We start from the raw sequence: 25,281 nt of genomic DNA, 5'->3' as shown, positions 1-25,281 counted from the left end.
AACTGAAGCTAACATTAGATGAGCTGGAATTCCAACAATGTCATGAAGTGTTAAAAAGAAGCGGCAGTTTATTCGATTTGGGGTTTAATCATAGTTATTAAATCTAGGCCCAAGAGCTGTAGTTCAGGTGCCTTTTAAAATGTAGTGATGAAGATCCAGGTTTATGATTGTATATCAAGGATGGTGCAAATATAAAGATTTTATGAAAAGATTTATTCAGTAACAACAAAAACTTTAGAAACCAAGTCCTAGTGAGACAGAGCCAAATGTGCATTGAAATGTGCAGACAGCTATTTGACACCATTTGGTGTACTAAATTGCCATGCTGGAGTAAGAGGTGACTAAACAGTTTTTAGCCTTGCTCATTTACTTTGTTTACTTCCATGGAAGTTGGCTCCTGGAAAAAGTTTACAAAAATCTATACATTTGATAGAATTGCCCCTTTTCACCAGCACTGTGTGCACAGACTGTTACAGAATAGCAAGATATTGACGTATTTTTTCATGGTTTGTTTTATTTTTCCTTTACAAATTAGCATTGTAACGATCTCTGTTCTGAAAGTCTCTAAAAGCACGTTTTGCATCTGTTTTACTGTGAGGGATTCTTCCAAAAGGTTCCAGATCATTGAAGCAGGCATCAAAAACTTCATCCACAGCTTTTTCTGCCGTTTCTTTGCTAACTTTTCTAACAGCCAGAATGGAACGAATTGCTCTGTCTCGTACACACGTCTAAAGTGGGAATCAGGTAAAGAAAAGTATCTGTCATTATTAGTATAAATAATTTTTCCATAATTTTTCGATTATTAACTCTTATGCAATAACTCTGTATCACGGAAGAATCAAACAATACCTGCAATAAGCATTTTTCTGTCCCATGTTAACTATGTGGTTTAGTTTTTCATGTGCAGATAAACCGTCAGAGAATTTCTTAGAACAAGAATTAAAATAGAATTCGGTATTTGTTCTAAGTATCAAATATTTGTACAATTTGACGTGGACATAAGAGAAAAATATGTCAGAAACAGACATAAATACCAGTTAGCACTTTTTCAACTGAAATGTTATAAAATGCAAAGGAATGAGTCCTCTGTGGGCCTTCATTTTGATACCTCTCTTTATGGCAACTTTTGCTTATGCAGTTTGTCTACTAAAGATGTAAACATTACAAGCTAACTGACAGTCTGATATGAGCAAGTACTTGGGACTCCCATAATCTTTACTATTAAAAAAAAAATAATTTGTGTAAGAATTCACACTCATGTTTATCTAGAACCTTTGTCGTTCACCTTTCTCCAGTTTTCAAAGACTTTTACCCACTTACAGTGGGTAAGGTAATCCCACTGCATTTCCTGCAAACCCTGTTTTTTGTTTGGTCCTTATTAACTCTCCATTGTCAGTGGTAATGCTCTATGATAAGACTAGGTATTCAGGGATTTCACTCCTACAAAAATAACAACATGGAAAAAAGAATCATATCATTAAAGGTTATTAAAGTTTAATTAAGATAAAGCAGCAAATTCATGGCATCTACTTCCTTCTCTGATATTTTCAGCTATGAAAATGTAGAAGGCTGAGATCAAGTAGGTAAAGATGGCTCATAGCAAATCATTAGACTTTAACATCTACAGTTTTTACCTGATGGTGTCCTTTCAATCCAAATTTAAACCTTGATATTTCATTCATCAGTGTACAGTCCCCACTGAGATTAGCAGCTCTAATCTATTGAAGAAAAAAGAAAAGCCACACAAATCAGAGAAACACATGGAAATATAGTCAAAAAAGCTGTAACAAATTTTTTTCTTCAACATCTTTCTGGTGACTGCTGGTAGAGAATATTCCCAGGGCCACTTCTTACTTATTAAGTACCTATTACCCCATCCACCCTCTCAGACTGAATGAACTATGAAATATTACTACAGAACCTGTAAGTTTCTCCAGGGACAAGGTCTTACACATTCCCAAAGCTTAAGTGAATGAGCAGAAGAGATCATATGAATGTGTGTGTGTGTGTGTGTGTAAATATATATAGTGAACTGCTAAAAGTACATAGAAATAATATTCTATCAGAAGCTGATACAAGAGTCAGGAAGAAAGGCAGATATCTTTCAAAGACTACAGCTGCAATAACCAGAAGAGCAGCAACCCTCCTCCTTTAGGAAAAGTCACATTTAAATAAGTATGTATTTAGCTCAACTGTCTTGTCCTGTGCACTGTAATTTCTTTTGTCTGCCAACTGTTTCACACCCTACTCTCTTAGGAAATATAACTAAAACTAGATTTCCTATAATTAAATACAAAAGTGAGAATAAATACATAGAATATTAAATGTAAAAATTAAAAAGCTGACAATATAAATTGTAAACACTATATAATAAAATACACATCAATAGACCTGAAGCAAACAAATAACCTAGATAAGAGCAAGAACAAACAAAATCTTGTTTCATATATGTTCTCTAATTTTATGTTTGAGGCTTACATGCTTTATTCTGCACTGTGTAGATCTTGGACAAAAAATGTAGGTAATAGTTAATGATTCTGAATTATTGTATTAGGTTTCCATGGCAAGATGTTGGCAGTGGGGGACCTGGTGGGGTGGCATCTGTGAGAAGAGACAAGGGGCTCCCCTGCATGTCAGGATCAATTTCTGCTGGTTCTAAAGCAGACCCACCACTGGTGACAGCTGAGCCCAGCAACTGCACCAGCAGTACCTCTGTGATAACGTATTTAAGAAAGAACTAAAAATACTACATAGGAGCTGTGAGAAAAACATGATGGAAACAGCCCCACAGACACCAAGGTCAGTGAAGAAGGGAGGAGGTGCTCCAGACACAACAGCAGAGATTGTCCTACAACCTGTAAAGACCACAGTGACACAGGTTGTCTCCTTGCAGCCTGTGAAGGAAAACAGTGGAGCAGCAACACCACAATTCATCAAAAAATATATGTTATAGGAAAAGACATATTTGTGGTTAACAGAAAAAGATCTAAACAACAATAAGGTGTTAACCATACAACTGTGATAAACACACAAAATACAAAGACTTGCAGGGAAGAAAGAAAGCCCTATAAATATTTGATTAATGCGTGAATGTGTTTTTATGTCAAACTACTCTCATTTGTTAATAATACTGAGATATTCACAGTGATCACATTCCATGTAATATGACACTGACATATTAATATTTGTGAAAACTAAAAATTTGTTTTCTGAATACAGCTACGTAGATTGACCTGACAGAAAGAATAAAACATATTAACAGGATTAAACCACATGAAGGTTTGTGTAACAGCATGCCCATTTAAACACAAGCAGCCCTCATAACCATCAACAATTAATATAATGACAATATTGTAAGCCTTTTAACTTACCTCTGAACATGCTAAATGTTTGACATTTTTAAACCAGTCAACATGCGCGCGGCAGTGATCAAAAGCATGAATCAATTCATGTGTGACCACTCGGTTCATATGGGATTGGTGGCGAATGTTGTTCTGACATAGAACAATCTGTAGAAGAAACGATAGGCAGTCTTTTCACTAAGTTTCAACATCTCACTTCTCAGGGATCAAGTACTTATCACCTACAGCATTTAGACTCTTTAGATAGATGCTTTCAACATTACAGCCTTATCATTCTGCAGAGTACTAGTTCTGGTACCATAGAATATCTTCCATTTATTTTGTTTTCATGACTAATCCTAGTAAAAAAACACTTAAAAATATAACTGTAGTCTTCTGAAAGAAAACAAAGTCCATTGCCTACCTGAGATGTCGCAGAATCAAAACCTCCACCAACACAGGCATCACAGTTTTCACAAGAAAAGTGCCGGTCATTGAAGACAGTGCTGAAATGTCCAAACAAAGTTATAGGGAAGAGTCTGAAAAAGACTAGTAACTCCATATAACAGTGACGCTATTGCACAGAACAAGATGAGTTAGGTTACGTACCAACCAGACTGCTTCATAGCCTCAAGAAGAAGTTGAGCATATGGATCTAGAAAAACATTGCTGCAATCAATTTCTCTAGACAAAAGTTTTGCTAGCCATCTATAATCAAAATATAAAAGTAGTCAACAAAAAAAAAAAAGCACTACACATGCAAATTCATACTTTGTAGTATTTAGTCCTATTGTGATGCAACTGGCATCTGGTACAGTTCAGGCTATAGAAAGTGACACAGAATCATGATATATAGAAAACTATTCAGGAATCATGTCACTTTTGACACTTTTAATAGTAGTAGACATAAATAACGGCATACAGTGACCACTGGGTTTGGTAACATTTGCAGTCAACATCAGCTTGTAAGAAGAGCATAGATAAACCCAAAACTGACAAATCCTCTCAAATTTCCACGGAAATCAGCACACAGCCACTTCTGAAATTGTCTTTTCTATGTCTTAACCAAAGCTAACGCGTTCATGCAGCAGCAGCCCCATCCCGCCACTCGTGCGGGCCCTGTCCCGCCGCCCCGGGCGTGAGCAGTGGCGGCAAGATAGCAGCTCCAGCCCAGAGACCCTGCGGCCCAAGGTCACCACTGCCAGCAGCAGCTGGTAGTGGACACGGAAGCTCTAAGTTCCACCCAGGGCGTTCTCCGCTGCGCCAGTCCCGGTCCCGGTCCCACCGGGGGACAGGGAAGCACTTACTCGTTTCCAGGGTCATCCTCAGCATCACCTGGCACTTGTTGTGGTAGGTGAACAAGCTGCGGACCAGGAAGCTCTGAGGATTCTTGTTCCGTTCCGGGAAGAGCCGGTAGCCTAAGTCATCCTCCTCCTCTTTCCCTACCTTCTCCTCGGCCGCGGGCGGCGATGCAACCTCCCCTTCTTCCATTGCCGACCCTCACCCCTGCCCGCGCCTCCCGGCCACCGTCCGGACAGCAGGGCCGAGGGGAGGTGCACCTCAGAGCCAATCACCGGCCCGCCCCCAGTCACGTGAGCTTGAGGGGGTGTGGCCAGGCAGCGCGGAGCGCCGCGGAGCGGGAGGCGGAGGACGGTAGAGCGCGTGCGCTTGCGCCCAGACCGCCGTGGGGTTTTTGGGGTGCTGGTTAGGTGTGCCTTGGGGTCGCGCTGCATTGTGGGAGGAGGCTTGGCCGCGTGTGGAGGGCGCCCTGCGGCAGCAGAAAGAAGCGGGACTCGGTGCAGGTGAGGCCGCTGTAGCACCCGGGTGGGTGCGTGGTGCGCAGTGTGTAGTTCTGCCGGTGCTGCAGTCGGCCTGGTGCTAGTTCGCTGTGGCCCATAGGCGGCTTCGCCGCGCGTAGTGGCCAGGCGAGGTGGAGCCTGTGGAGAGTTTACCCTTAAGGAGTGAGGACCTCGTTCGTAACGCTGGGGCGGTGGAGAAGCAGGTGATGAAACTTCAATGGGGCATCTTCGGCCCGAGCTGCGGTCTCCTGTGGCGCAGCCTCGGGGCCCGCTCACATATGGCCCGCTGGGTGCAGGTCCGGCCAGGTCTCTGGGGTAATGGGGCTGCTCTCGGGTGTTGGGTGAGGCGAAGGAAGAAGTAAAATCGCCTTAAAGGGTGTGTGAGAGTTGAGCTAAGAGGAGCCCGTTGTCGACAAGTGAGGCCGTTGCTAAGTTGTGTGCAGCAGTGTTAGGCTAGCGGGAAGCAGGAGCAAGCTTACATTTCACACTTCTGTAAGTCACTTATGAATGCTAGAAAACAAACTGCTAGAATTTCACCTGTATAAGAACATTATTTTAGTCAGTGACAGCCAAAAAAGTTCAGCAGATCACAACCTAGTTTCTTAAATCTTTTGATATATCTTTTTTTCAGCAATTGTTGGCCACGGCGTAGTAGGCTGTGTGAAATATTCAGTGTGTCTATGGCCAGGTTTCATGGAATTACTGGCTGAGTTGCAGGAACAGCTCAGCATGGGGCGAAAGCTGTAGGTGGAAAAAATATAGTAGACACCTAAACTGATGAATAGTATACATTTTTTGTTTCATCTAAAGTCTCTTTCCACATTGTTTTTTTAATAGACCAGGTATTTAGAAGATTTTGGGAAAAATACATTGTTAAAGGTGAGCGTGTTGCCACATACGTATAAACTAGGGAAAAGTGCAACTGATACAGTGAGGCATCTACTTGGCTACTTATTCTTGAGGGTGGAAAAACATTTTGCTTTGGTAGCATCCGTTCACTAGCAGTCATGCAGCATGTTTTTCAGTCTTTTGAGACTCTTGTCCATAGTTATAAACAGCACAGTGTATTGCAGAAATCATTAGTTTTGGCCCATGCAGACTCATTCAGAGGATATTTTGGACTTGTAATTCACGAGGCTTAATAAGAAAACACCTCATGCTGTTACTGTTTCTGTGCTAAAAATATGTGCATATTTAAGCATGGGCAGAAAGCGTTTCTGGGGGTTGATTTCTCAGCTGTTTTGTTTCTGTTCAGATGGAAGGTATGTATAACTTAGGGGTCTTTTTTCAGTTAAAACTTAAATGGTAATGTGTTGAAGTTTTCTATATTGTGAGCTGGGGAGTACTTCAGAAATTGCTTTAAACTAAGATGACTTTGTAATCTCTCAGGATTGTTATTGGCTTGTTAGGCACTTTACCTTACACCTAGTTAGGAAAGCATTACTTGTTGTTTATTATGATATACTTTGTTTTGTCTGAATAACAGGGCTTCCCTTATTTTGTTGGTTTTTTCTTAAGGCATTTAAATTGTGTTTCTTCTTAGGCTTTTAGTATTTAACATTTGTATTAGGCTGTTGGGAAGCGTGTCCCGAATATAAGTCAGACTTATTGATTTTGAAGTAGCTAGCTTCTTTCAGTGATACTTTCATATTTTCTTTAGAAAGTTCTCTTTTTTTGTGAAATTTGGCAGCTTACAATGAGTGCTCCAAATAAAGCGATAGAACTACAGCTGCAAGTGAAGCAAAATGCTGAAGAGCTGCAGGATTTTATGAGAGAATTGGAGAGCTGGGAAAAAGATATTAAAGAAGTGGATTCTGAACTAAGGAAACAGAGCGGTGTCTCAGAAGAGGTAAAAATCGCAATTCCACTGTTAACTCAGCTATTAATAATGCAATAGCATTTATAATAACTACTTCCTGCTTCAGCAAAATTACATATGTTGACTTAAAATATCTGAATAGAATGAGCTAGCTCAGCTGACTTGTTCCTCATGCATAGTAGAACACAGATTGCCCTGTAAATTCTTCCACCAACAGAGCTGTGAGGCAGTACCATCTGGAGGTGATTGGGCCAGTAAATTTTCAGTCAGTTCCACATAGCTCTAGAATATTTGGTTACAGGTACTGTAGGTGCTTCAATACAAGTGACTTTCAAACATCTGTTTTATCAGAATTACTTATTTCAATTTAGAATTTGCCACCAATTCGAAACAAGGCTTTTAAGAAAAAGAAGAAAAGCAAAAGTAAAGTCACTTCAAAGATAACCACTGAGGAAAACAAGAAAAACAAGATCAAGTCTTATGATTATGAAGCATGGGGAAAACTTGATGTGGTAAGTCAGAACATTTGCTTATTAAGTGAGCCTTGTCCCAGTTGATTCTGCTTTAAATAAGATTTTGTTACAGTGCTTGAGAGTTCAGTCCAAGCGTCAGCATCTTTCTGTGCTGGGTACTGTATGAACATTGAAAGTAGCTTTCTCCCAAAAATGTTATCTGTTTAAAATCTATAAAATTGAGGGATAATTGAGTTTTCTGTTGGCTATGCTCTCATCCACTAGATTGAATTTGATTTTAAGGGGAAAAAAAAAAGGATTAATGATCGATCTCTTAGGAGGTCATCATTCTAATAGAACATAAAACTAAACACAGCTGGCAGTATCAGAGGATAGCTCTCCCAAGTATCAGAGGATAGATCTCCCACTTTTGAAGTATGGAATACTTCTTAATAAAGAGGACTTAACCAGTAGAGATTTTAAAAAACACGTTACTAATTCTCCTAAAGTCTGTCTTGTATTATTTTTGTATTGTTAAAATATAGTGAAGGTAATAGTTTATTTTATTTGTTTTCAGGATAAGATACTTGAAGAACTTGATAAAGAAGATAGTACTCATGATTCTGTATCCCCAGAATCGGACTCTGAAGAAGATGGAATTCGTATAGACACAGAAAGGGCTCTTGCAGAGAAGGAAAAGGTTACAGCATTATAAATATTTGTTATTTGCCAAGTAGCAATTTAGGCGTAGGAGCCCTTGCAGTTTCTTTTGAAAGATTGTCCACTGAGACCCCACTTCTGATGGAAGAATTGCCTATTTGGATGTTTTATTTTTGTGTGCTTGTTATTCCAAAATAGAAAACTCACTGTATTTCTGTTTCTTCTCATCACCAATTGCAGCAAAGTCTGTTAGACTTTGCTTAGTGTATGCTTATGATGATTAATATGTTGGTGTTTTTTGTTCTTTGATAAGTTATATTTCTGCATGGACTTGTCGTAAGGATCAAACTAGTGCTTACCTGAGCACAAACTAGTGTTTACCTGAGCACAGTGCCCCAAACTGAATCCCCAAGATTTTAAGATTAATCCATTTGTGAAGCCAGTACATCTGGGAATGATGGGTGAACTTGTATGTCTTCCTTGCCATGGTAAGGCAAATTTGTACCAATTCGGTTTTACCTTATTCTGCAAGTAGAATACTGCAGCAGCTATCTTAATCTTCATTGCCATGTGAGAGGCTAAGCTGTATAGTAGCTTCTCTGGTTCTGAGAAACTTCTTTGTTTACAGGCAATCACCTAACACAATCTGTAGGTCCATTCTTTTCTTCAGTAGAGTTTCTTAGTTTGTTTTGGGTTAGGGTTAGGGTTAGGGTAAAAACTGTCCACTGCATACATCTGTGTTTTCCCTGCTGCCATGGAAATTCCTTGATGTATATAATCTGCGGTCTAGGCTGAGAAACTTGGATGTCTTTGGCCATTATTATCTTGGGTGCAATGAAGCATTTGGGCACAAATGAGATAAAAGGTGTGTCCCAAAGGAGGCAGCAATGAAAATCTTTACCCTGGAAACGAAAGGTGCCGAATCTCAAACTTCAGTACTTCTCTAATTCAGTTTAAACAGTTATGTATGTGCTCATTATAGGCTTCTAGAAATGACCTACAGGTACTGAAAATCAGTATATAATAAAACTCTGTTATTGTCTTAATCATCAGAATTATTTAATATGCAGTACTTAAAATACTCTTAGTTGAAAGAAATGTTTCACAGTAAAGCAGTGCTTTGTGAGAAATGTTTAAAAAGTTCTAAAATACAAGCTTTGTTTTTTTTGGGTTTCTTTTTTGGTTGTTGGGGTTTTTTTCCTCACCAAAAATTAGCAGTGTGTCTGTCAAAGTATGGTAACTTCCTAAAAATACCTTTTTTTTTCTTTCTATTCACAGGGTAATGTCTACTTCAAACAAGGGAAGTTTGATGATGCTATAAAATGCTACACTAGAGGAATGCATTTTGATCCATATAATCCAGTATTGCCCACAAACAGAGCATCAGCTTTTTACAGAATGAAAAAGTAAGATTTCAAGTTAAATCCATAGTGTTTTCTTCTTTGAAATGCTACCTTCAGATATTTTTGTTTGATTTTAAGTCTTGATTATATTATTTTCCATACTGCGATTCAGTCTATGTAAGACTGCTGTTGCTGCCTGCCTTGCAGTTTCAAAGTAAAATAGGAATCATAAAGATAAGGAATCTGGTGGTCTCTTTCATCTTTTTTTCCTCTGCTTTCCAGTACAAGTTCACCATATTCTGTTTAAGTCTGTGTAAGACTTAAACAGAAAAAAAAAAAAAAAAAGAAGAGAAAGTTCACTGTCTTATTTGTCTTTCCATTTCACTGAGTTCTATTTCTAAGGCTTTGATTTATCTGGGGAGAAGAAACAGTACACAGGGAATTTAGTTATTCCTTCTATGGCAGTAAATGTTGTTGACCTTTGTTTTCTTTCCTGTCTTGATGTAGTCTGAATTGAGACATGTTTAAATATTCATTCTATGCTCCTTCTAAAGCATTTAAGATTTCTACTTTAGAGAGAACCAGAGTAAGCTAAATTGCTTAAGTTTTAGGGTTTGTTACCTAGATGTGTCCAAACTAACTTGTTCGTATTTTTGATAGGTTTTCTGTTGCAGAATCTGACTGCAATTTAGCACTTGCTTTAGATAAAAATTACATAAAGGCTTATGCTAGAAGAGGGGCTGCTCGCTTCGCTTTGAAAAATCTTCAAGGTGCTAAGGAAGGTGGGTCTTTCTTTCCTTAAAATATGTACAGACTATTCCCATGTCTGCTTGATTAAGGGTTGTGCAACTTACTTACTGGTTTAGGGATTTAATTTTTATTTCCCATTTAAAAAAAAAAAAGCCAAACATAACCGCATATTCTTCTGGCAAGGTAAAAATCAAGCAGCAAATCTGAGTGATAGCGGTAAGTAGTAGTAGTTCTAGAATAATTTAGCTTTAAATGTTGTCCAACATAAGAAGGATGTGGACCTGCAAAGTATCTTCAGAGGAGGGCCACAGAAATGAGAGAAGGCTCTGGGAACACCTTCTTGTAGCTTTCCAGTACCTAAAGGGGGCCCAAGAGAAATCTAGAGAGGGACATTTTACAAGGGCATGTAGTGAAAAGGCAGTGTGGAGTGTTGTTAAACTGACAGTGAGGGTTGATTTAGAATGTGTATTAAGAAGAAATTCTTCACTATGGGGGTAATGAGACACTGGACCAGGTTGCCCAGGCAAGCTGTGCTGCCCTGTCCCTGGCAGTGTTCAAAGCCGGGTTGGATGAGGCTTTGAGCAACCTGGTCTAGTGGAAGGTGTTCTTGCCAGTGGCAGTGAGGTTGGAACAAGATGATCTTTAAGGTCCCTTCTAACCCAAACCATTCTATGATGTGTTGCTTGCGGTATCTTGGGCTTCTGGTGTAAGTACAAAAAAGGGTAATCTCAAAAAGAATGTTCTTATTTTATATTCTGGTTAGTATTCTGTAATTCTAACCTGAAACATAGTTTTCTGATCATTCGATAGATTATGAAAAAGTTTTAGAGCTGGATGCAAACAACTTTGAAGCAAAAAATGAACTGAAGAAAATTGATCAGGTAATAAGATTAATAGTCTTTAGCATAAGTTAATACACCCTGTTCAATTTATATTTGTGTCAACTTATGTTTATAACAGTAGAATTCAGTGAAATCTCGTGCTTTTTCTGGCATTTGAAGTTCAGTAAAGTTAAAATCTGTAATTGAGTTTCTTCTGGATTAACTGTCATGTATGCAAACATCAGTGTAATAGTGGATTGTCAGACTAAGACTGGATATGTGCACCAACATCTGTGTGGGTTTTCTGTTTGGGGGGAGGGGGTTTTTTTGTTTTTTTTTGTTTTTTTTTGTCTCTTCCTTCAGATGTTTCTCTGCCTTCTGTGATAATGTTTTTTTCAGTCATGCTTAGTATCTTTATACAAAGTATCACTACATTTGAGAGAACCTGTATGGTTTTTTTGCTAGCTTGATTGTAGTCCCACTGGTTGCTGTGGTCTGCCGAATCAGAAAGTGGATTTAAGCCTAGCAGAACATAATACGCTGGTGCATGTCTGATCCCTTTCATAACAGGGAGAGACTCCTGATTATGATGACTAGTAAATACAAGCTCACCTGCTGTTACTGTGTGAATATGCTTATACCACGTCAACCTCGAAGGAGGTGATCCTGCCCCTTTATTCTGCTCTTGTGAGACCTCACTTGGAGTATTGTGTACAGTTCTGGTGTCCTCAACATAAAAAGGACATGGGACTGTTGGAACAAGTCCAGAGGAGGGCCACCAGAATGATCAGGGGACTGGAGCACCTCCCATATGAAGATCGGCTGAGAAAGTTGGGGCTGTTCAGCCTGGAGAAGAGATCCAGTATCTGAAGGGGGCCTATAGGGATGCTGGCGATGGACTCTTCATTAGGGACTGTAGTGATAGGACAAGGGGTAATGGGTTAAAACTTAAACAGGGGAAGTTTAGATTGGATATAAGGAAGAAATTTTTTCCTGCGAGGGTGGTGAGGCACTGGAATAGGTTGCCCAGGGAGGTTGTGAATGCTCCATCCCTGGCAGTGTTCAAGGCCAGGTTGGACGAGGCCTTGGGTAATGTGGTTTAGAGCGAGGTGTCCCTGCCCATGGCATGGGGGTTGGAACTTGATGATCTTAAGGTCCTTTCCAACCCTAACTATTCTATGATTCTATGAACTTAGTTTTGAAAGTGCTTGAAAAATGTATTTTCAGAATCAAGACCGAAGTCTTCAGTAATTGAATAAATAAATGATTTGTGAGTTGGAATGTATGTATAGGTGGATTCCATGGGTCATCTTACATTGTGTTTTAGAAATCGCATACTTTTAATTTACCAAGTAACAGTCTTGACTCTCAGTCTCTCATAAAAACACATTTTCAAGTTTAGAATTTCTTCAGTTTGCATTCTGCTTACAACACAGGCACTTTGTTAAGATGCTTTTTTTGCATCTTAAAAATTTTGTATTTATCTTCTGAAAATGTGTAAGTGGGAGAAATAATGAGGAAAAAATTGTCTTTGCAGGCTCTGTCATCAAAAGAAAGCTCGGAACAAAAAGAATTTGGTGAAGTGGTCAGACCTGAATTAACAGATGAAGAGAAGCAGCGCATTGAACACCAACAGCTCAAGCAGAAGGCTATTACAGAAAAAGATAGGGTAAGTCACAGAAAAGAACTAAAAAAGTCCTGTATTGTGCTGTTGCAAAGAAAAGTCGTGTGGTGGGGCTGTTCAGCCTGGAGAAGAGAAGGCTGCTTGGAGACCTCAGCAGCCTTGCGGTATCTGAGAAGGGCCTAAAAGGATGCTGGAGAGAGACCTCATTAGCGACTGTAGCAATAAGCCAATGGGGGATGGGTTCAAACTCAAACAGGGAAGTTCAGGTAGATGTAAGGAAGGAATTCTTGACTGTAAGGGTTGTGAGGCACTGGAACAGGTTGCCCAAAGCAATGGTGAATGCTTCATCCCTCGCAGTGTTCAAGGCCAGATTGTATAGAGTCTTGGGCGATATGGCCTAGTGCAAGGTGTCCCTTCCCATGGGAGGGGGGTTGAAACTAGGTTATATTGGGGTCCTTCCCAACCCTAACCATCCTGTGATTCTGTGAGCTATGTAAATGTGTAAATTAAACCTGATAGTGTCTTTAACTTAAGTACAATGTCCTTGATACAGTCTTAAGTGTTTCCCATTTGGGACTTTATAGGGAGGAGAGGGAGGACTGAATTCTCTTTGGACTCTTCTGGAGGAATAATTATACAAGATAGCTTTTGCAGCCCAAATTGTATAAGAAAATTTCAAATATGTATCAAGATAAGTAGAACTTGAACTGTATTTTACAGAGATCCCATTTCTCCAGTATACTTGCATCTTAACCCTTGCTTGTCCAGGTAGAGTTGTGCGCTGGTTTTGGTGTTTTCAAACTTCTGGTTACATGGTGAAAAACAGTTATAGAAAGGACTTCAGGGGTGCAGGCAACAATGACAATAAAAACGTGGTTTTGGAAATACGATCTTAACTCGCAATTGGCATATTGATTTCTCCCTCTCCTCGCTGTTGCAATTAAGAAATAACATTATCAAGTAAAGCAATTTTCTTTTTGTTCTCTTACCTGGCTATTTAACTTAGGACTTTTTATCAATATTCAGGCTTCCTATACTGGTTGTGAGAGGTAATTAGTAGGAAAAGAATGACAGCACACATTAAGTGCATAAAAGGAACGAAAGCTTGAAGCTACAGAAGAGAAATTTCAGTCCAGTGCAATACTTCATTCATAGCAGAATTGACTCACTGTGGGCCTGTTCCTGGCAACATGGATCCTTTCAAGTCTGAATTGTGCCCTTTGCTTTTTTGCCAGTGAGTAGAGTAGTATCAGAGAAGATAATACATGGCTTTATGTTAGTAACGAGAGGCAAAAGATAGTTTTAGTTTCTTGGAAACACAGTGATGTAATTTTGTTGTATGGCGCATTAACTGGAAAATAAAAGCAACATTTGGGCCCAAGTAATATTTGAGGATAACAGTTTCATGAATGTAGCAGGATAAAGGTAGAATTGCACAGCAAGTCTTGAAAGGGGAATTGTATAGGTTCAGCTTTGTTCAGCATGTGTTTGAATTCAGGAGGCACAGGGTGGCTCATTCTGCACATCCATCATAAAGGTAAATCACAAGTTATTGATTTGTATGTCTACACTTAAACTGTATGCAGCAAAACTTTTTATATCCTTGAAGTACTAGAAAGAATTAAGGTATTTTTTGTGATCTGCCTCCCAGCTTAGATATGAAAAAATATTCCATAAATACTGGCCCAGATGTGGGTGTTCTTTGTGATCTACATTCCTGATATTGTGACCCTTTCTACTAAAAAGGTTAAAAACTCATTGCACTAGATGTTTCTCAACAATATTTTTTTCTAACCTAAATATTACAGGGTAATTGTTATTTCAAAGAAGGAAAATATGAGGCTGCAATAGACTGTTATACCCGTGGTATAGCAGCAGATGGCACCAATGCGCTTCTGCCAGCTAACAGAGCCATGGCCTATCTAAAGATTGAAAAGTAAGTAGGATTGCCCGTTTCTTTGTGGTGAACTAGATAGAAGAATGATCCAGTAGATCCTCACTCAGGTTTAGTTACTGTCATTCCTAATTATAGTAAGAATTCAATATAGAATAAATCATATTGAAAACAGTAAGGGGGAGAGAATAACTCAATATGTGTAATTTTACAATGCATTTCACACAAAATAAGTTCTAAGGTAATAGAATAGCATCAGTATGAAATTGTAGTTACTTAAGTTAGATTTTTTTCATTCTTTTATGTATATAGAAAGATATATATTCACTTTTCTAGAAGGACCTGCCCAAAACTTTGTCTTTTTTGACTACAAACCCCAGTCAACTATAAAATGTTGCACTGTAAAAAAAACTGGATTATAACTTCTGACTTCAAAGGGAATGGACAGGAGCTTTTTTGGAAGTAGTTGTCTTTTTGAAGTATTTTTCTTTAACTCCACTAATGGAGACTTGTATGTATAGTTTATTTTTAGTTAAGCTTAATTCAGATAATCCCATAACAGTAGGAAGTGCATGCTCCTAGCAAATGAGAGAAATTCCACATGACCATTTTTGAAATCTGACTTTATTTTTTCCACTCCTTGATGGCATGGTAGTTTAAACCTTTTAAACTGGTAGCATGAGAAGCAGAGAGCTGAGCATTATGTTGGTCATCTGTTTCAACATGATGTGGCTGGGTGTCTGTAGAGATACTGATCTCAAATTATTAGATTACAAAATAGGTTGCACAGGCAGTATTTCTGACAAAACATTTGTAATTCAGTACTGAAACCACAGACAACATAATGCAAATAATGTTTTCAGAGTATCAGAGGAAGTGATACCTTAATTGAATGACCAAGCAAGAAATTCAATTCTGTATGATGAATCTGTGTATGTATTGTGGGTCTTTGCATTTCAAAGGGGACCAAACAAAATGCAACAGAAGCTCATTGATGTTCTTACAAAACTCTAGAACTAGTAAGAACTAAAAATAAACAAAACAAAACAAACCCCAAAGCTGTTTTATAAATTTAATGATAGATTGAAGGAGGAGAAGAGAAATGAATGAAAAGTTTAATATGCATATAGTGATATCATAATCTAATGTAACTAAACATAGCTGGGATGAGGAAATTTGATCTTACAGTGAAGCGAATGACTTTAATGCAAGGATATACTGACCTGTTACTCTGAAATATCTTGGGACAAGTCACAGGAATTCAGATGTAGAGAATTTTAATCTCCTATATGCTTGCTTCTCCTTTCCTTTTTTCCCCCTCTCTCATTAATACGTTTATAATGGTCTTGCTGTTTTTCAGTAGCAAAAAGCTCTGATGCCGACTTTATTTTAAGGCTTAATGTTTAAAGTAGATTTTGACAGGCTTTAAGCATTTATTTTCATGGGGGAAGTGAATTTCTCTGTGATGATAAAAAGCATTCAGCAGTGTGTCATGAGATACCAAGAGATTTGGCTGAAACTTCAGCGTGCTGAGAAATCGTATTTTATACATTCACTTTACTTTACATTCTAGCTCAGTGTAATTAAGATCTGTCTTTATGTTTTAAATGTTTTGGGTTAGCTCTGCCATTTCAGTTGAAACTGCCTCTTGAAACTGATTCTTAATTTTGTACTATTCCTTTGCTGAGATATGAAGAGGCAGAAAACGACTGTACACAAGCTCTGCTCTTGGATGCCTCTTATTCTAAAGCCTTTGCCAGAAGAGGAGCTGCCAGAGTTGCTCTAGGAAAGCTAAAAGAAGCTGTGCAAGGTAAGACTTTGAATTATCCTATGTGTTGGGTAAGAGATAAGGACATCCTGATATTAATTTTTTTTCATTTTTTCTTTAATTTTCTAGTAGCAATTTAATCAATTGCTGATTAATTGAGGTTAGCATACAAGCATTAAGAATAATCGGGTTTTGCTGAGTTTCATTGACTATGCATAAAGTCTTATGTGTTGGTATCTTCAGGACTGGAGAAGTTTTGTATTAATTGACAACTATTGTCACAATAAGTAGCAAGAAATAGTTTGAAAAATGTGTCATGATATAAGTATTAGGATAGCTTACCTGCCTTTAATAATTTTAGACCTCTGAAAGGAAAATAGAAGGTACAAAAAATTGCCAGGTGTACTTCGTAACTTGAAGTATCTGCAGTTTTTTATTTGTTGTTTGTTGTTTTTTTGTTTTTCTTTCCATGCAGATTTTGAAGCTGTTCTGAAGTTGGAACCTGGAAATAAACAAGCAATAAATGAACTCACTAAAATAAGGAATGTATGTATACTTGCGGGGTTTTTATTGGGTTTTGGGGTTGGTGTTTTTTGTAAGCCTGTAGTGGTAGAATGTTCTCAACATATCTTGTAATTATTCCTCAAACTTCTAATCTTTTGGACAACTTACCATTTTTTTCAGGAATTAGCTGAGAAAGAACAGTGGACTCAAGAATATCCTGCAGTATTGATAAAAGAATCGGAAATAAAAAATATAATGAAACTGAGTCATAATCCATCACTCCTGAAATCAACAGTAAGTTGGTTTAGTGAGGTGCTTTCTATAATGATGGGAAAAATAGGTCTTGAAGATAAAATGCACTTCTTATTTATGTAGACTAACTCCTGATAGATGTATGTTGCCTGTAGAAAGCCCAAAATTTATAGGCCTTTCATATTTTTCAAGAACATAAACTTCAGCATTTCCATGTGTGTGTAACAGTATCAGTGCTGTGAGCATTTGGCCTGCAGTTCTGCACTTGGGAAACACAATGTATGTGTATATCTGTAACATGAAATGGGGAAGCAACCCCACAACTCTGTCCTGGACACTGCAGTTGAGAGTAAAGGGGTGGCAGTTGAGTCTACGTGTTTGATTGCGGACTTCAGAAAGCTCTGGGTAAACTTCCGTACTTTTCATCTGCTGTTTACAGTTTCTGTAGTAGCTGTAGTGGCAACAAGACATGTTGCCTACCCATGTCATAGGCTGGTGGCGCCTATGGCTACTGCAAGAGCCTTGAGCCTCTGTTTTCATCCATGTAAACTGTAGAACAGCAAAGTACTTTCTTTCAAGAAGCGATATTTTTGACTGTGAGTTATCAGCACTTATAGTCAGATTAACGAATTACATATGACAAAATACGATAATAAAGAGTATAATACCAGCTTCATATATTAGACTTCCATTTTTAGTACACTTTATACATTCAGCAGAAAGTTGTGTAAATACAAAGCATGCTCACACTTTGTGTGGAGTACTGTAGTGTTGTGCTCTTGAACTGTCCATCTAATTCTCATGGATTTAGTAGAGAATACATGACTATTTTGATCCTTTTTTTGGTGGGGGAAGTATTAATGCACTCTGTATAACCATATATATATTTTTTTTTCTTTTTAGAAGTCTAAATAAAATTTGTGAAGTAGCTGAAATGCTCTAGACAATTACAAAAGTCTTCAGTTTGGCTGCTAAATTAAGTGGTGATACTAGATTCATTTTTTTCCTTGTTCTGTTAAGGTAGAACAAGTATAGATGAAGCATCTGTGCTTTTAGTGCTGCCCAAGGATTGCAGAGAGAACTGCAGTTTTGTTTTGTTTGTTTTTTTATTACTGGGAAAATAGAATATAGAGTCTGAGATCCTATACAGTCAGGATACGGTGGTTTATAAGAAGATGATCGTAACAACGCTTCCTGTGGAATGCAGAAGCTTCCTTTTTTGGCTATTTATCTTTATTGAAAATGTCTTTCATATGCACCGCTACAGGTGAAACTACTTACCTTGGGTGTATTTTAAATTAAGTACAGCTGCTTATGTGGGGCCTGTGTATGCACTGGTGTTGAGGCTACACTCATGACATACGTGTTTTCTTTAGTTGCCTTTGCAAAGAATAGAGATTGAAGAAATCGATGATGACACAGCAAACAGTGATTTGCCCAGCACTGCTCCTTTAGTCAAGAACTGTAGGAATTCAGTGACTGTTGAAAAAACAGAGAAACTAGATCAGGATGATCAGTTGGCTACAATGGACATTCCAAAAGCAAAGCACTTAAAAATAGAAGAAATCAGTGATACATCAGCGTTTCAGTAAGTATAAAAATTCTGATTCTCTTTTTAAAAGATAAATTTGGTTGAAATCTTCAATTTCAGATTTCTACATGTGATGAAGTATCAAACATATTTTAGAGAATTTAAATCAAAAAGGAAACACTGAAAGAAACTGCCATTCTTAGACATCTGCCTCCGATCATGCTGTGGTTGACACAAGTTTGATCTATTTAGTGTCAGGTGGAAAACTAGTCTTATTTTTACAATTCCAGTATAATGAAGTTCATGTTTTCCTGTAAGCTATACTCTCTTCCTTGTGCACTTCATCTTGCCTAGCTGTGATTTTTATTTGTAATGTTTTAGAGCACATTTTGAGCGGAGTTCAAACATTCTTTGCACACCAGTTGTGTGAGAGTTGTGTTCCTCTACTTAGTGGGAAACTGATGACTTCATGTTTGCTCAGACTTCCCAAGTTCTACTGCATTACCTAGGCAAACTCAAGTCTGGCTGGCTGGAACTAGACTGAAGTATCCTAACTTCAGGCCACTGTCCTAACTTTATCCCTGCTAAGTGTTGAAACTCTACATGCCTGCTGCACTGGTATTCCCTAATTCTATTAATTGTAGATACTTTTTATGTAATTCTGATTGAAGCATTTCTATGAGAAGCAGCCTCCCACACACAACTTTTCCAGCTCAAATGGTTTTAATGTGAAGAAATGTTGAAGAGTGTTGAAGAAAAAAAGTATATTAGCCATTTTATAACTTCTAAAAAATAAATGGACTTAGTAACTGACAAATTGTAGGACAAAAAATTGGTATGTAATCAGTGTTGAAAACAGTTTGTTCATTTGACATAGTTACTTGTTTTGTGTTGTGAAATTGCAGAAAATGTAATTATTTTTAACTTTCAGCTGTGTATGGTAAAAATGTGTACTAAAAGAATGCAGTTATTTCGAGAAACAAAGGAGACAGAGGCTGACTATAAGTATTTGTAAATGTGTGACTTTTAGAAAAGGTGAATCATGAAACTCCCATAATCTAAAGGTTGGGGGGGGGGGTTTGGGGATTTTTGGGTTTGTTTGTTGCTTTTTTTAGGTACCTGCTTAAACTAAAATAATTAGTTTTAAAGACATTGGTAGTATGTTAGCTTTTAATGGGTTGAGAGATCTCCAGTTAGGTCTTAGTGTAAGATTTCCTTGAAACACAATCAAGAAAAAAATTAAAATCTCTCTGCAGGCTTCAGGGTAGTGTGAAAGGAATTTCATCAGTATTGGATTCATCATTCCCTTTGAATGGACAGAGAGAAAAAGAAATCAAAAGGTCATTTAAATCTGCTTCTGCAGTCCCTGCCATTCCTGCAAATTCTTTCCAGCTTGAGTCTGACTTCAGGAAGTTGAAAGGCTGCTCGGAAGAACTGTACTTGTACCTGAAGGTATGAAATGTAGTATAGATTGGCAGTGCTTGGACAGTTTCTTCAACTGACATTGAAGAAATAGGGCAAACTTAGGTGAAAAAGGTAGCTATGATTAGTGTATCTTAACAATGTACAACAGTCCCTTTCTTTAATTGCCTTCACATAATACCAAGTAGTTTGATCCCCATTTGAGTAATTCTTCTCTTGTGCCTGGCTTCACTTACCTCACTTTGTGTACAGTCCTTACATGGTCTGTTTCTTCTTTCAGACATAGGCCCTGATTCTCCAAAGACTTAAATACATTAGTAACCATGTTAACTTCTGACTTAATGAATGCTTTTAGGGTAATTAGACATTGCACTTCTAATTCTCATGACTCAACTGCTTTTTTTTTTTTTTCCCTTCTAAAAGTATCTTAATTTTTTCTCTTTTTTTTTTTTTTTTTTTTCCCCAAAGCAAATAGAGCCTTCACTTTATTCAAAACTGTTCCAGAAATCCTTGGATCCAGACTTGTTTAACCAGATACTGAAAATTCTGCATGATTTCTACATCGAGTAAGTTTAACTCTTTTGTTTCACATTGTATATTGCTGTTGGTTTCCTTGGAGGTGAGTTTTTGGTTTGGGTTTCGTTTGTTTTTTTTTCCTCCCACTTCAGCTTAAAAAAAATATCTCCAGCCTGCATGGTACAATAATTACAATGATTCAGCTTCTCTTTCTTCAGAAGTTAAGCATGTATTGAAAAATCAGGTAAAAAAGACATAAAGAAATAAATAGCCTTTAGTGTAAGTTTTTTAATTCAGTTCTGCTACATTGCATTGGAAATTGAGTATCAGACTGTATGCAATAATTTTGTTCATATTACTGTGTGTTCTGTTACCACATATAATTACACAAAATTAGCTTTCTATATTAACTTTTTAAAGCAGAAAAATAGAGGGTTTCATTTTTGTGTAATGCTTATTGTGATGCATTCTGACTTTAAATTACCTGCTAGTATTTTACAGTAGCCTGTAATAAACGTGTGTTGGAGCTAGAAGTTCTGATAAGAAAGGACCTGACAATTATATCTGAAATTTCTGTCTATGCTGCTGAGTCTTAAAGTTCATTTTGCCTGTCAGAGGCAGCGTACTGCATGTCTGAATTACTCGGAGCACACACTTCAGAATGTTTTTAGGGTGGTGTTTTATGAAGAAAAGCAAATCTAAACTGATGTTTGCCTTTCCTTTAGTTTCTTTAAAAGTAAATACCCATCATGTGTGTGATGGCATCTTAAGAGATAAGGTCCTACATGTGGTGGTATGGCGTAAAAAGTTTAGGAAGTTTGAATTGTTTGCAATGAAGTAAAATGTATTTCTTCTGTAGGGAGACAGGTGAAGTTGTGAAAGAAAAATACTGTTTGAGACAGGGACTATTTACTGTTGACCAGAAGAATGTAGAACAAACACAGTCTAGGAATTTTCTGTACGGATAAAAATGATGGAAACTGTAATGTGGTGCTTTTTCTGAGCCTCTAGGACCACAGGGGCGGCTTCCTGACCTCACACATCCTGATATGGATAAATATGGTGATGTTACAACAAGGTGTAACCATTAAATCATATAGTAGCTATTCGTATATGAGCAACAGTCAGTTTGCATAAGTCTAGGATTTTATATTTCTTCATTCTTGCTCTGTATCCGAATGATACTTGCATCAAGATTTCTGAATGTTGACTTTTTGCTTCATGCACGGAAGAATAAATCAGAAAGATGAAAAGCGGGGAATATTGGACACAGAGAAGTGAATTCTGTTGGTCATTTAATTTCTTGTTCCTGAAGTCTTTTAATACTGCTTGCAGCTACTGAATCTTTCTAATCAACAGTAGTTATTTTTATATTTCTAATACTCTTCTTCAGGAAAGAGGAGCCATCTCTCATCCTTGAAATCCTTCAGAGACTATCTGAATTAAAAAGATTTGATATGGCAGTAATGTTTATGTCAGGCACAGAGAAAAAAAGTAAGTAATTCAGTACTTACAAAATTACAAACTTTCTGATACTGTAGAGTCTATCAAGAAATACATAAACTTTAGTGCTATTCTTGTTGTTTATTCAATAACCAGTGAAGATTAGTTGTCTAGCTTCTTGATTGTTTTAGAAGTTAATATGATTTTTTCTTAATCTATTGATTCCTTTTTAATTCTTAAGACTTAAAAACGAGGATTTAGCTGTAGTTTTGATCAGTAATACTGTTGTATTTTAGTCTGATAAAATAGGCTTCACTAGCATTTCAGTTTTGTAGCTGGTAATGTTACAAATGTATGATTTTGTACGAAATCTTCTATCTGAAATGCAAGATATCCAAATTACAGTTTCCACAATTCACAGTAATTTCTTGGCAATCCTTACTTTACTGTTGTCAATAAGAGTGCTTAATGTTTCTAAACTCAGTCTGGTCCTCTGTCCTGTTCTTGAGGCATCACTTAAATTGATTTGTAATTCATGTTGATAATTGGCTTGAGTTCATATTTCACAGAAGTGTGGGGGGGGTTTTGTCTCAAACATTTTCTTTCTTTATCACACCAGATCGCCTGTGTAACAGTTGAGGCACTTGCAAACAGAACGTTTCTCTGGGACCAAGTAATGTCAAGCTTACTGTCTCAGCAAAGTTTCACTAATAGCCGATACACTTTCAAAATTGATATGTGAATCTCCTTAAAACAAAATTACTTGTTTGACATACTGAAGTGCAAGTAAATTTCTCTTATGAATTGCATTCATGCCTTTAACCTGATATAAGCTTTATCTGCCATCTGGCATTAACTTTTACCTTCTGCATTTAGTGCCATGGTGTCACGATGGTAAACAAAATAAAAGCTGTTTGTGTACGTTGTCAGGATCATATACCTGTTTAAGGAAACATTGTTAGGCAATTCACAGGCTTCAGAGAAAAATGAGAGCTTCCTTTTGCTGTTTTCTTTTTTTTCCATCCTCTCAGTAGTTCTAAAAACTGACTTGTATTTCAGCACCTTACTCTCCCTTAGGAAAGAATTGGGCTAATTTACCTTAAGAGTGCAAGTCACAGAAATAACTGTATGTTGGGATTTTCTTCTACAGTGACACAGGTATTGTTCAATCATGTGAACCGCATGGGATTGAAAGATGCTTCTGTTGAAGAGTTGGAGAAGAAATACGGTATTTTCTCTTAGTGAGATGACTGATGTGTAAATTTGTTTCTGCGCCTTCTCCATGTGGAAATCAGCTGAAGGAGCCTATAAGGACTGGAATTCTGTTGCTTTTGTATAAGTAATGAAACTCTTAAGCTTGGTTTAGCCAAATGGCGAGTTCCTGAAGAGATAATTATTTAGTTCTGCAGGTACATTTGCTTTCCATCACCTGAAACAATGCAGATCTACATTGTCTTCAGTGGAATCTGTTTGCCCCAAAACCAGTTGGGCAGTTTGGCATTCAGAATTTGAACTGTAGATAGAAATCTTTATTAAATAAAAATATTTATAAACATGTCTTTAGTAAGAATCAGATGGTGTATATCACAAATGTGCATTTTTTTTTATTTTAGGAAATAAACTGAATGTTGAATTGAAGATACTAAATTTTTAAGGGTTTCTTTTGTTTTTTTTTAATAAGATGTCTGAATCACTCTTCTCTAAGAGTACGCTGCAATGTGCAAAGCAAACAGAACCTGCAGTGTTCAAAGCAAACATGAGGTATGGTAGCCAAAAAATTCATTATTCTTTGATTTGAGTTTACTCAAGCTGAGTTTTAGCATTTAGCACAGGTTCCTGTGAACCTCAGCTCTAATTGCAGAATAGAAGGAAGACATTCTGTAGAATTAAAGTATAGGGGAAAACCACTTCTGGTAGTCGTTCAAAAGTACTTTTAAAATAATCTGATGAAACTTGTCTTTTGGGTCAGTTGTTCCTAGCCAGGTAGAGCCCTTAAGAAGCTTCAAGGAAGCTAAGCAGAATACCTTTCCAGTATGAAGACAACAAAGGCATGCAATCACCTGAAATTGTTAAGGTGATAAATAGCATTAGGCATAGTAAACTGTTCATACTGTTCATGTGACCAGAAGGAAATAACAGCACTTGTTTAACTGTGTTACACAAGTAGTGGTGTCTAGAAATGTGCCTGTGTCTCTAGGCTTGACCGCTATCTCTTTTCATCCTGCTGATACTAGTACTCTTGTCAGTTTGCTTTCGTCCTGATTCAGCCCTCGTGCTTTACTGATGCTTGTCTGATGCTTCTCTGACAGTGGAAGCCTTCTGACATTAATGCTTTTTTTTGGTAGTTGAGCTGTTTTTCAGAGGACTGATTAAACAGGTACAGCATTCAAAAGGACTTCAAACATCCATGATGGATTTATAAGAAAATGTAGGAATGTTATCTTCTCTGAAGATAACAGAAGATTTCTGTTAGAAAACTTAATTTTAAAACATTTGCAGCTGTGTGATGTCTTAGCTTATATATAATCCAGTTAAAAAGGAGAATAATGTGAGCTACACCCTTGGGCTGGATAATAACTGACATGAACGGAGTGCTAGATTCCTAATGTAGCAACTGAGCACCTGGAGAGCAGCCAGTGTTACTGGTTAAATGGAAGAGCCTTTATGTAACGCTACCTGTAGCTTACACACAGTATGAACTGTTACTACTAGGTGTGTCTCAAATTACTTGATAACTGGCTATTTCTTCTGCCTGTAAAACATTTCTGATAACGTATCAGGGATACATTACTGCTGTAACAAATGGACATGAGGGGGAGGAAGTAGTTACCTGAAGTAATTTTATGAATACAGATTTTGTGGACACACTGTGTCTTACGGACTGAGTTGCTCAGTGTACAGCAGAGGTAGGTTATACTAATAGAGCTGCTTCTTGAAGTGTGTTAGATGAAAATATGTGATTGCAGAATAGATCCATGGCAGTAAAACCAAAACAATAGCAGAAAAGTTTGAAAACTGTAGGGCAGTAGTCACCTGTAAGTCCACTTCATCCAGTCTGCTGTGCTTCTGATCAGAATAAGCTGCTGTATTTGGTGTCTGGTCCTACTACTTTTACAGAGGTTTCTGTCAAGGATTTGTGTCTGGTAGGAAGGGCTGATTGAAAGGAAGGTGTTCAAGCATGTAGATTTGGTGGGGTGGATACAGGCTTTCATGTTGTTAGTGCATGTAGGCCACCAAGAGTTGTCTTGCTACTGTAGCCTTTTGCTTGTATTTCTATATGCAACATCTTATGGTGACTTGCTAAATCCCTGAGATTACTTTTCAGTGCATAGAAAACAATTA

General features: G+C 37.6%; 2 protein-coding genes across 3 annotated transcripts; one reads left to right on the top strand and one right to left on the bottom strand.

The window, feature by feature from the left end:
* Window positions 1-507: 507 nt before the first annotated feature.
* ATP23 (ATP23 metallopeptidase and ATP synthase assembly factor homolog) lies at window positions 508-4,867 on the bottom strand. Of its 2 annotated transcripts, XM_061361217.1 has the most exons (6): window positions 4,649-4,867; window positions 3,951-3,996; window positions 3,766-3,847; window positions 3,372-3,509; window positions 1,635-1,718; window positions 508-728 (listed from the first exon to the last, which is right to left on the bottom strand). In XM_061361217.1, exons 1-6 carry the CDS (start codon window positions 4,830-4,832, stop codon window positions 525-527), a joined length of 738 nt encoding a protein of 245 aa, XP_061217201.1. In that variant the 5' UTR covers window positions 4,833-4,867; the 3' UTR covers window positions 508-524. The 2 variants fall into 2 exon arrangements, with proteins under 2 accessions (XP_061217201.1, XP_061217203.1); XM_061361219.1 differs by lacking the exon at window positions 3,951-3,996 and having other exon boundaries at window positions 4,649-4,788.
* A 1,948-nt stretch (window positions 4,868-6,815) lies between these two features.
* Window positions 6,816-23,572, top strand: RPAP3 (RNA polymerase II associated protein 3). Its single transcript, XM_061361216.1, has 16 exons — window positions 6,816-6,989; window positions 7,331-7,471; window positions 7,989-8,111; window positions 9,350-9,477; window positions 10,075-10,196; window positions 10,975-11,045; window positions 12,523-12,654; window positions 14,418-14,545; window positions 16,192-16,313; window positions 16,747-16,817; window positions 16,956-17,069; window positions 18,404-18,615; window positions 19,815-20,010; window positions 20,449-20,546; window positions 21,890-21,990; window positions 23,090-23,572. The coding sequence occupies exons 1-16, from the start codon at window positions 6,837-6,839 to the stop codon at window positions 23,179-23,181; spliced, it is 2,004 nt and encodes a 667-aa protein (XP_061217200.1). The 5' UTR covers window positions 6,816-6,836; the 3' UTR covers window positions 23,182-23,572.
* Window positions 23,573-25,281: the final 1,709 nt, after the last annotated feature.

The sequence above is a fragment of the Neopsephotus bourkii genome, unplaced genomic scaffold, assembly GCF_033783945.1.
Source record: "Neopsephotus bourkii isolate Nb327-2 ecotype Australia unplaced genomic scaffold, CSIRO-AGI_Nbou_v1 NB_1053, whole genome shotgun sequence".
Classification (NCBI taxonomy): domain Eukaryota; kingdom Metazoa; phylum Chordata; class Aves; order Psittaciformes; family Psittacidae; genus Neopsephotus; species Neopsephotus bourkii.
The sequence above is the reverse complement of the archived record's forward strand: the minus strand, read 5'-3'. Positions and strand labels throughout refer to the sequence as shown.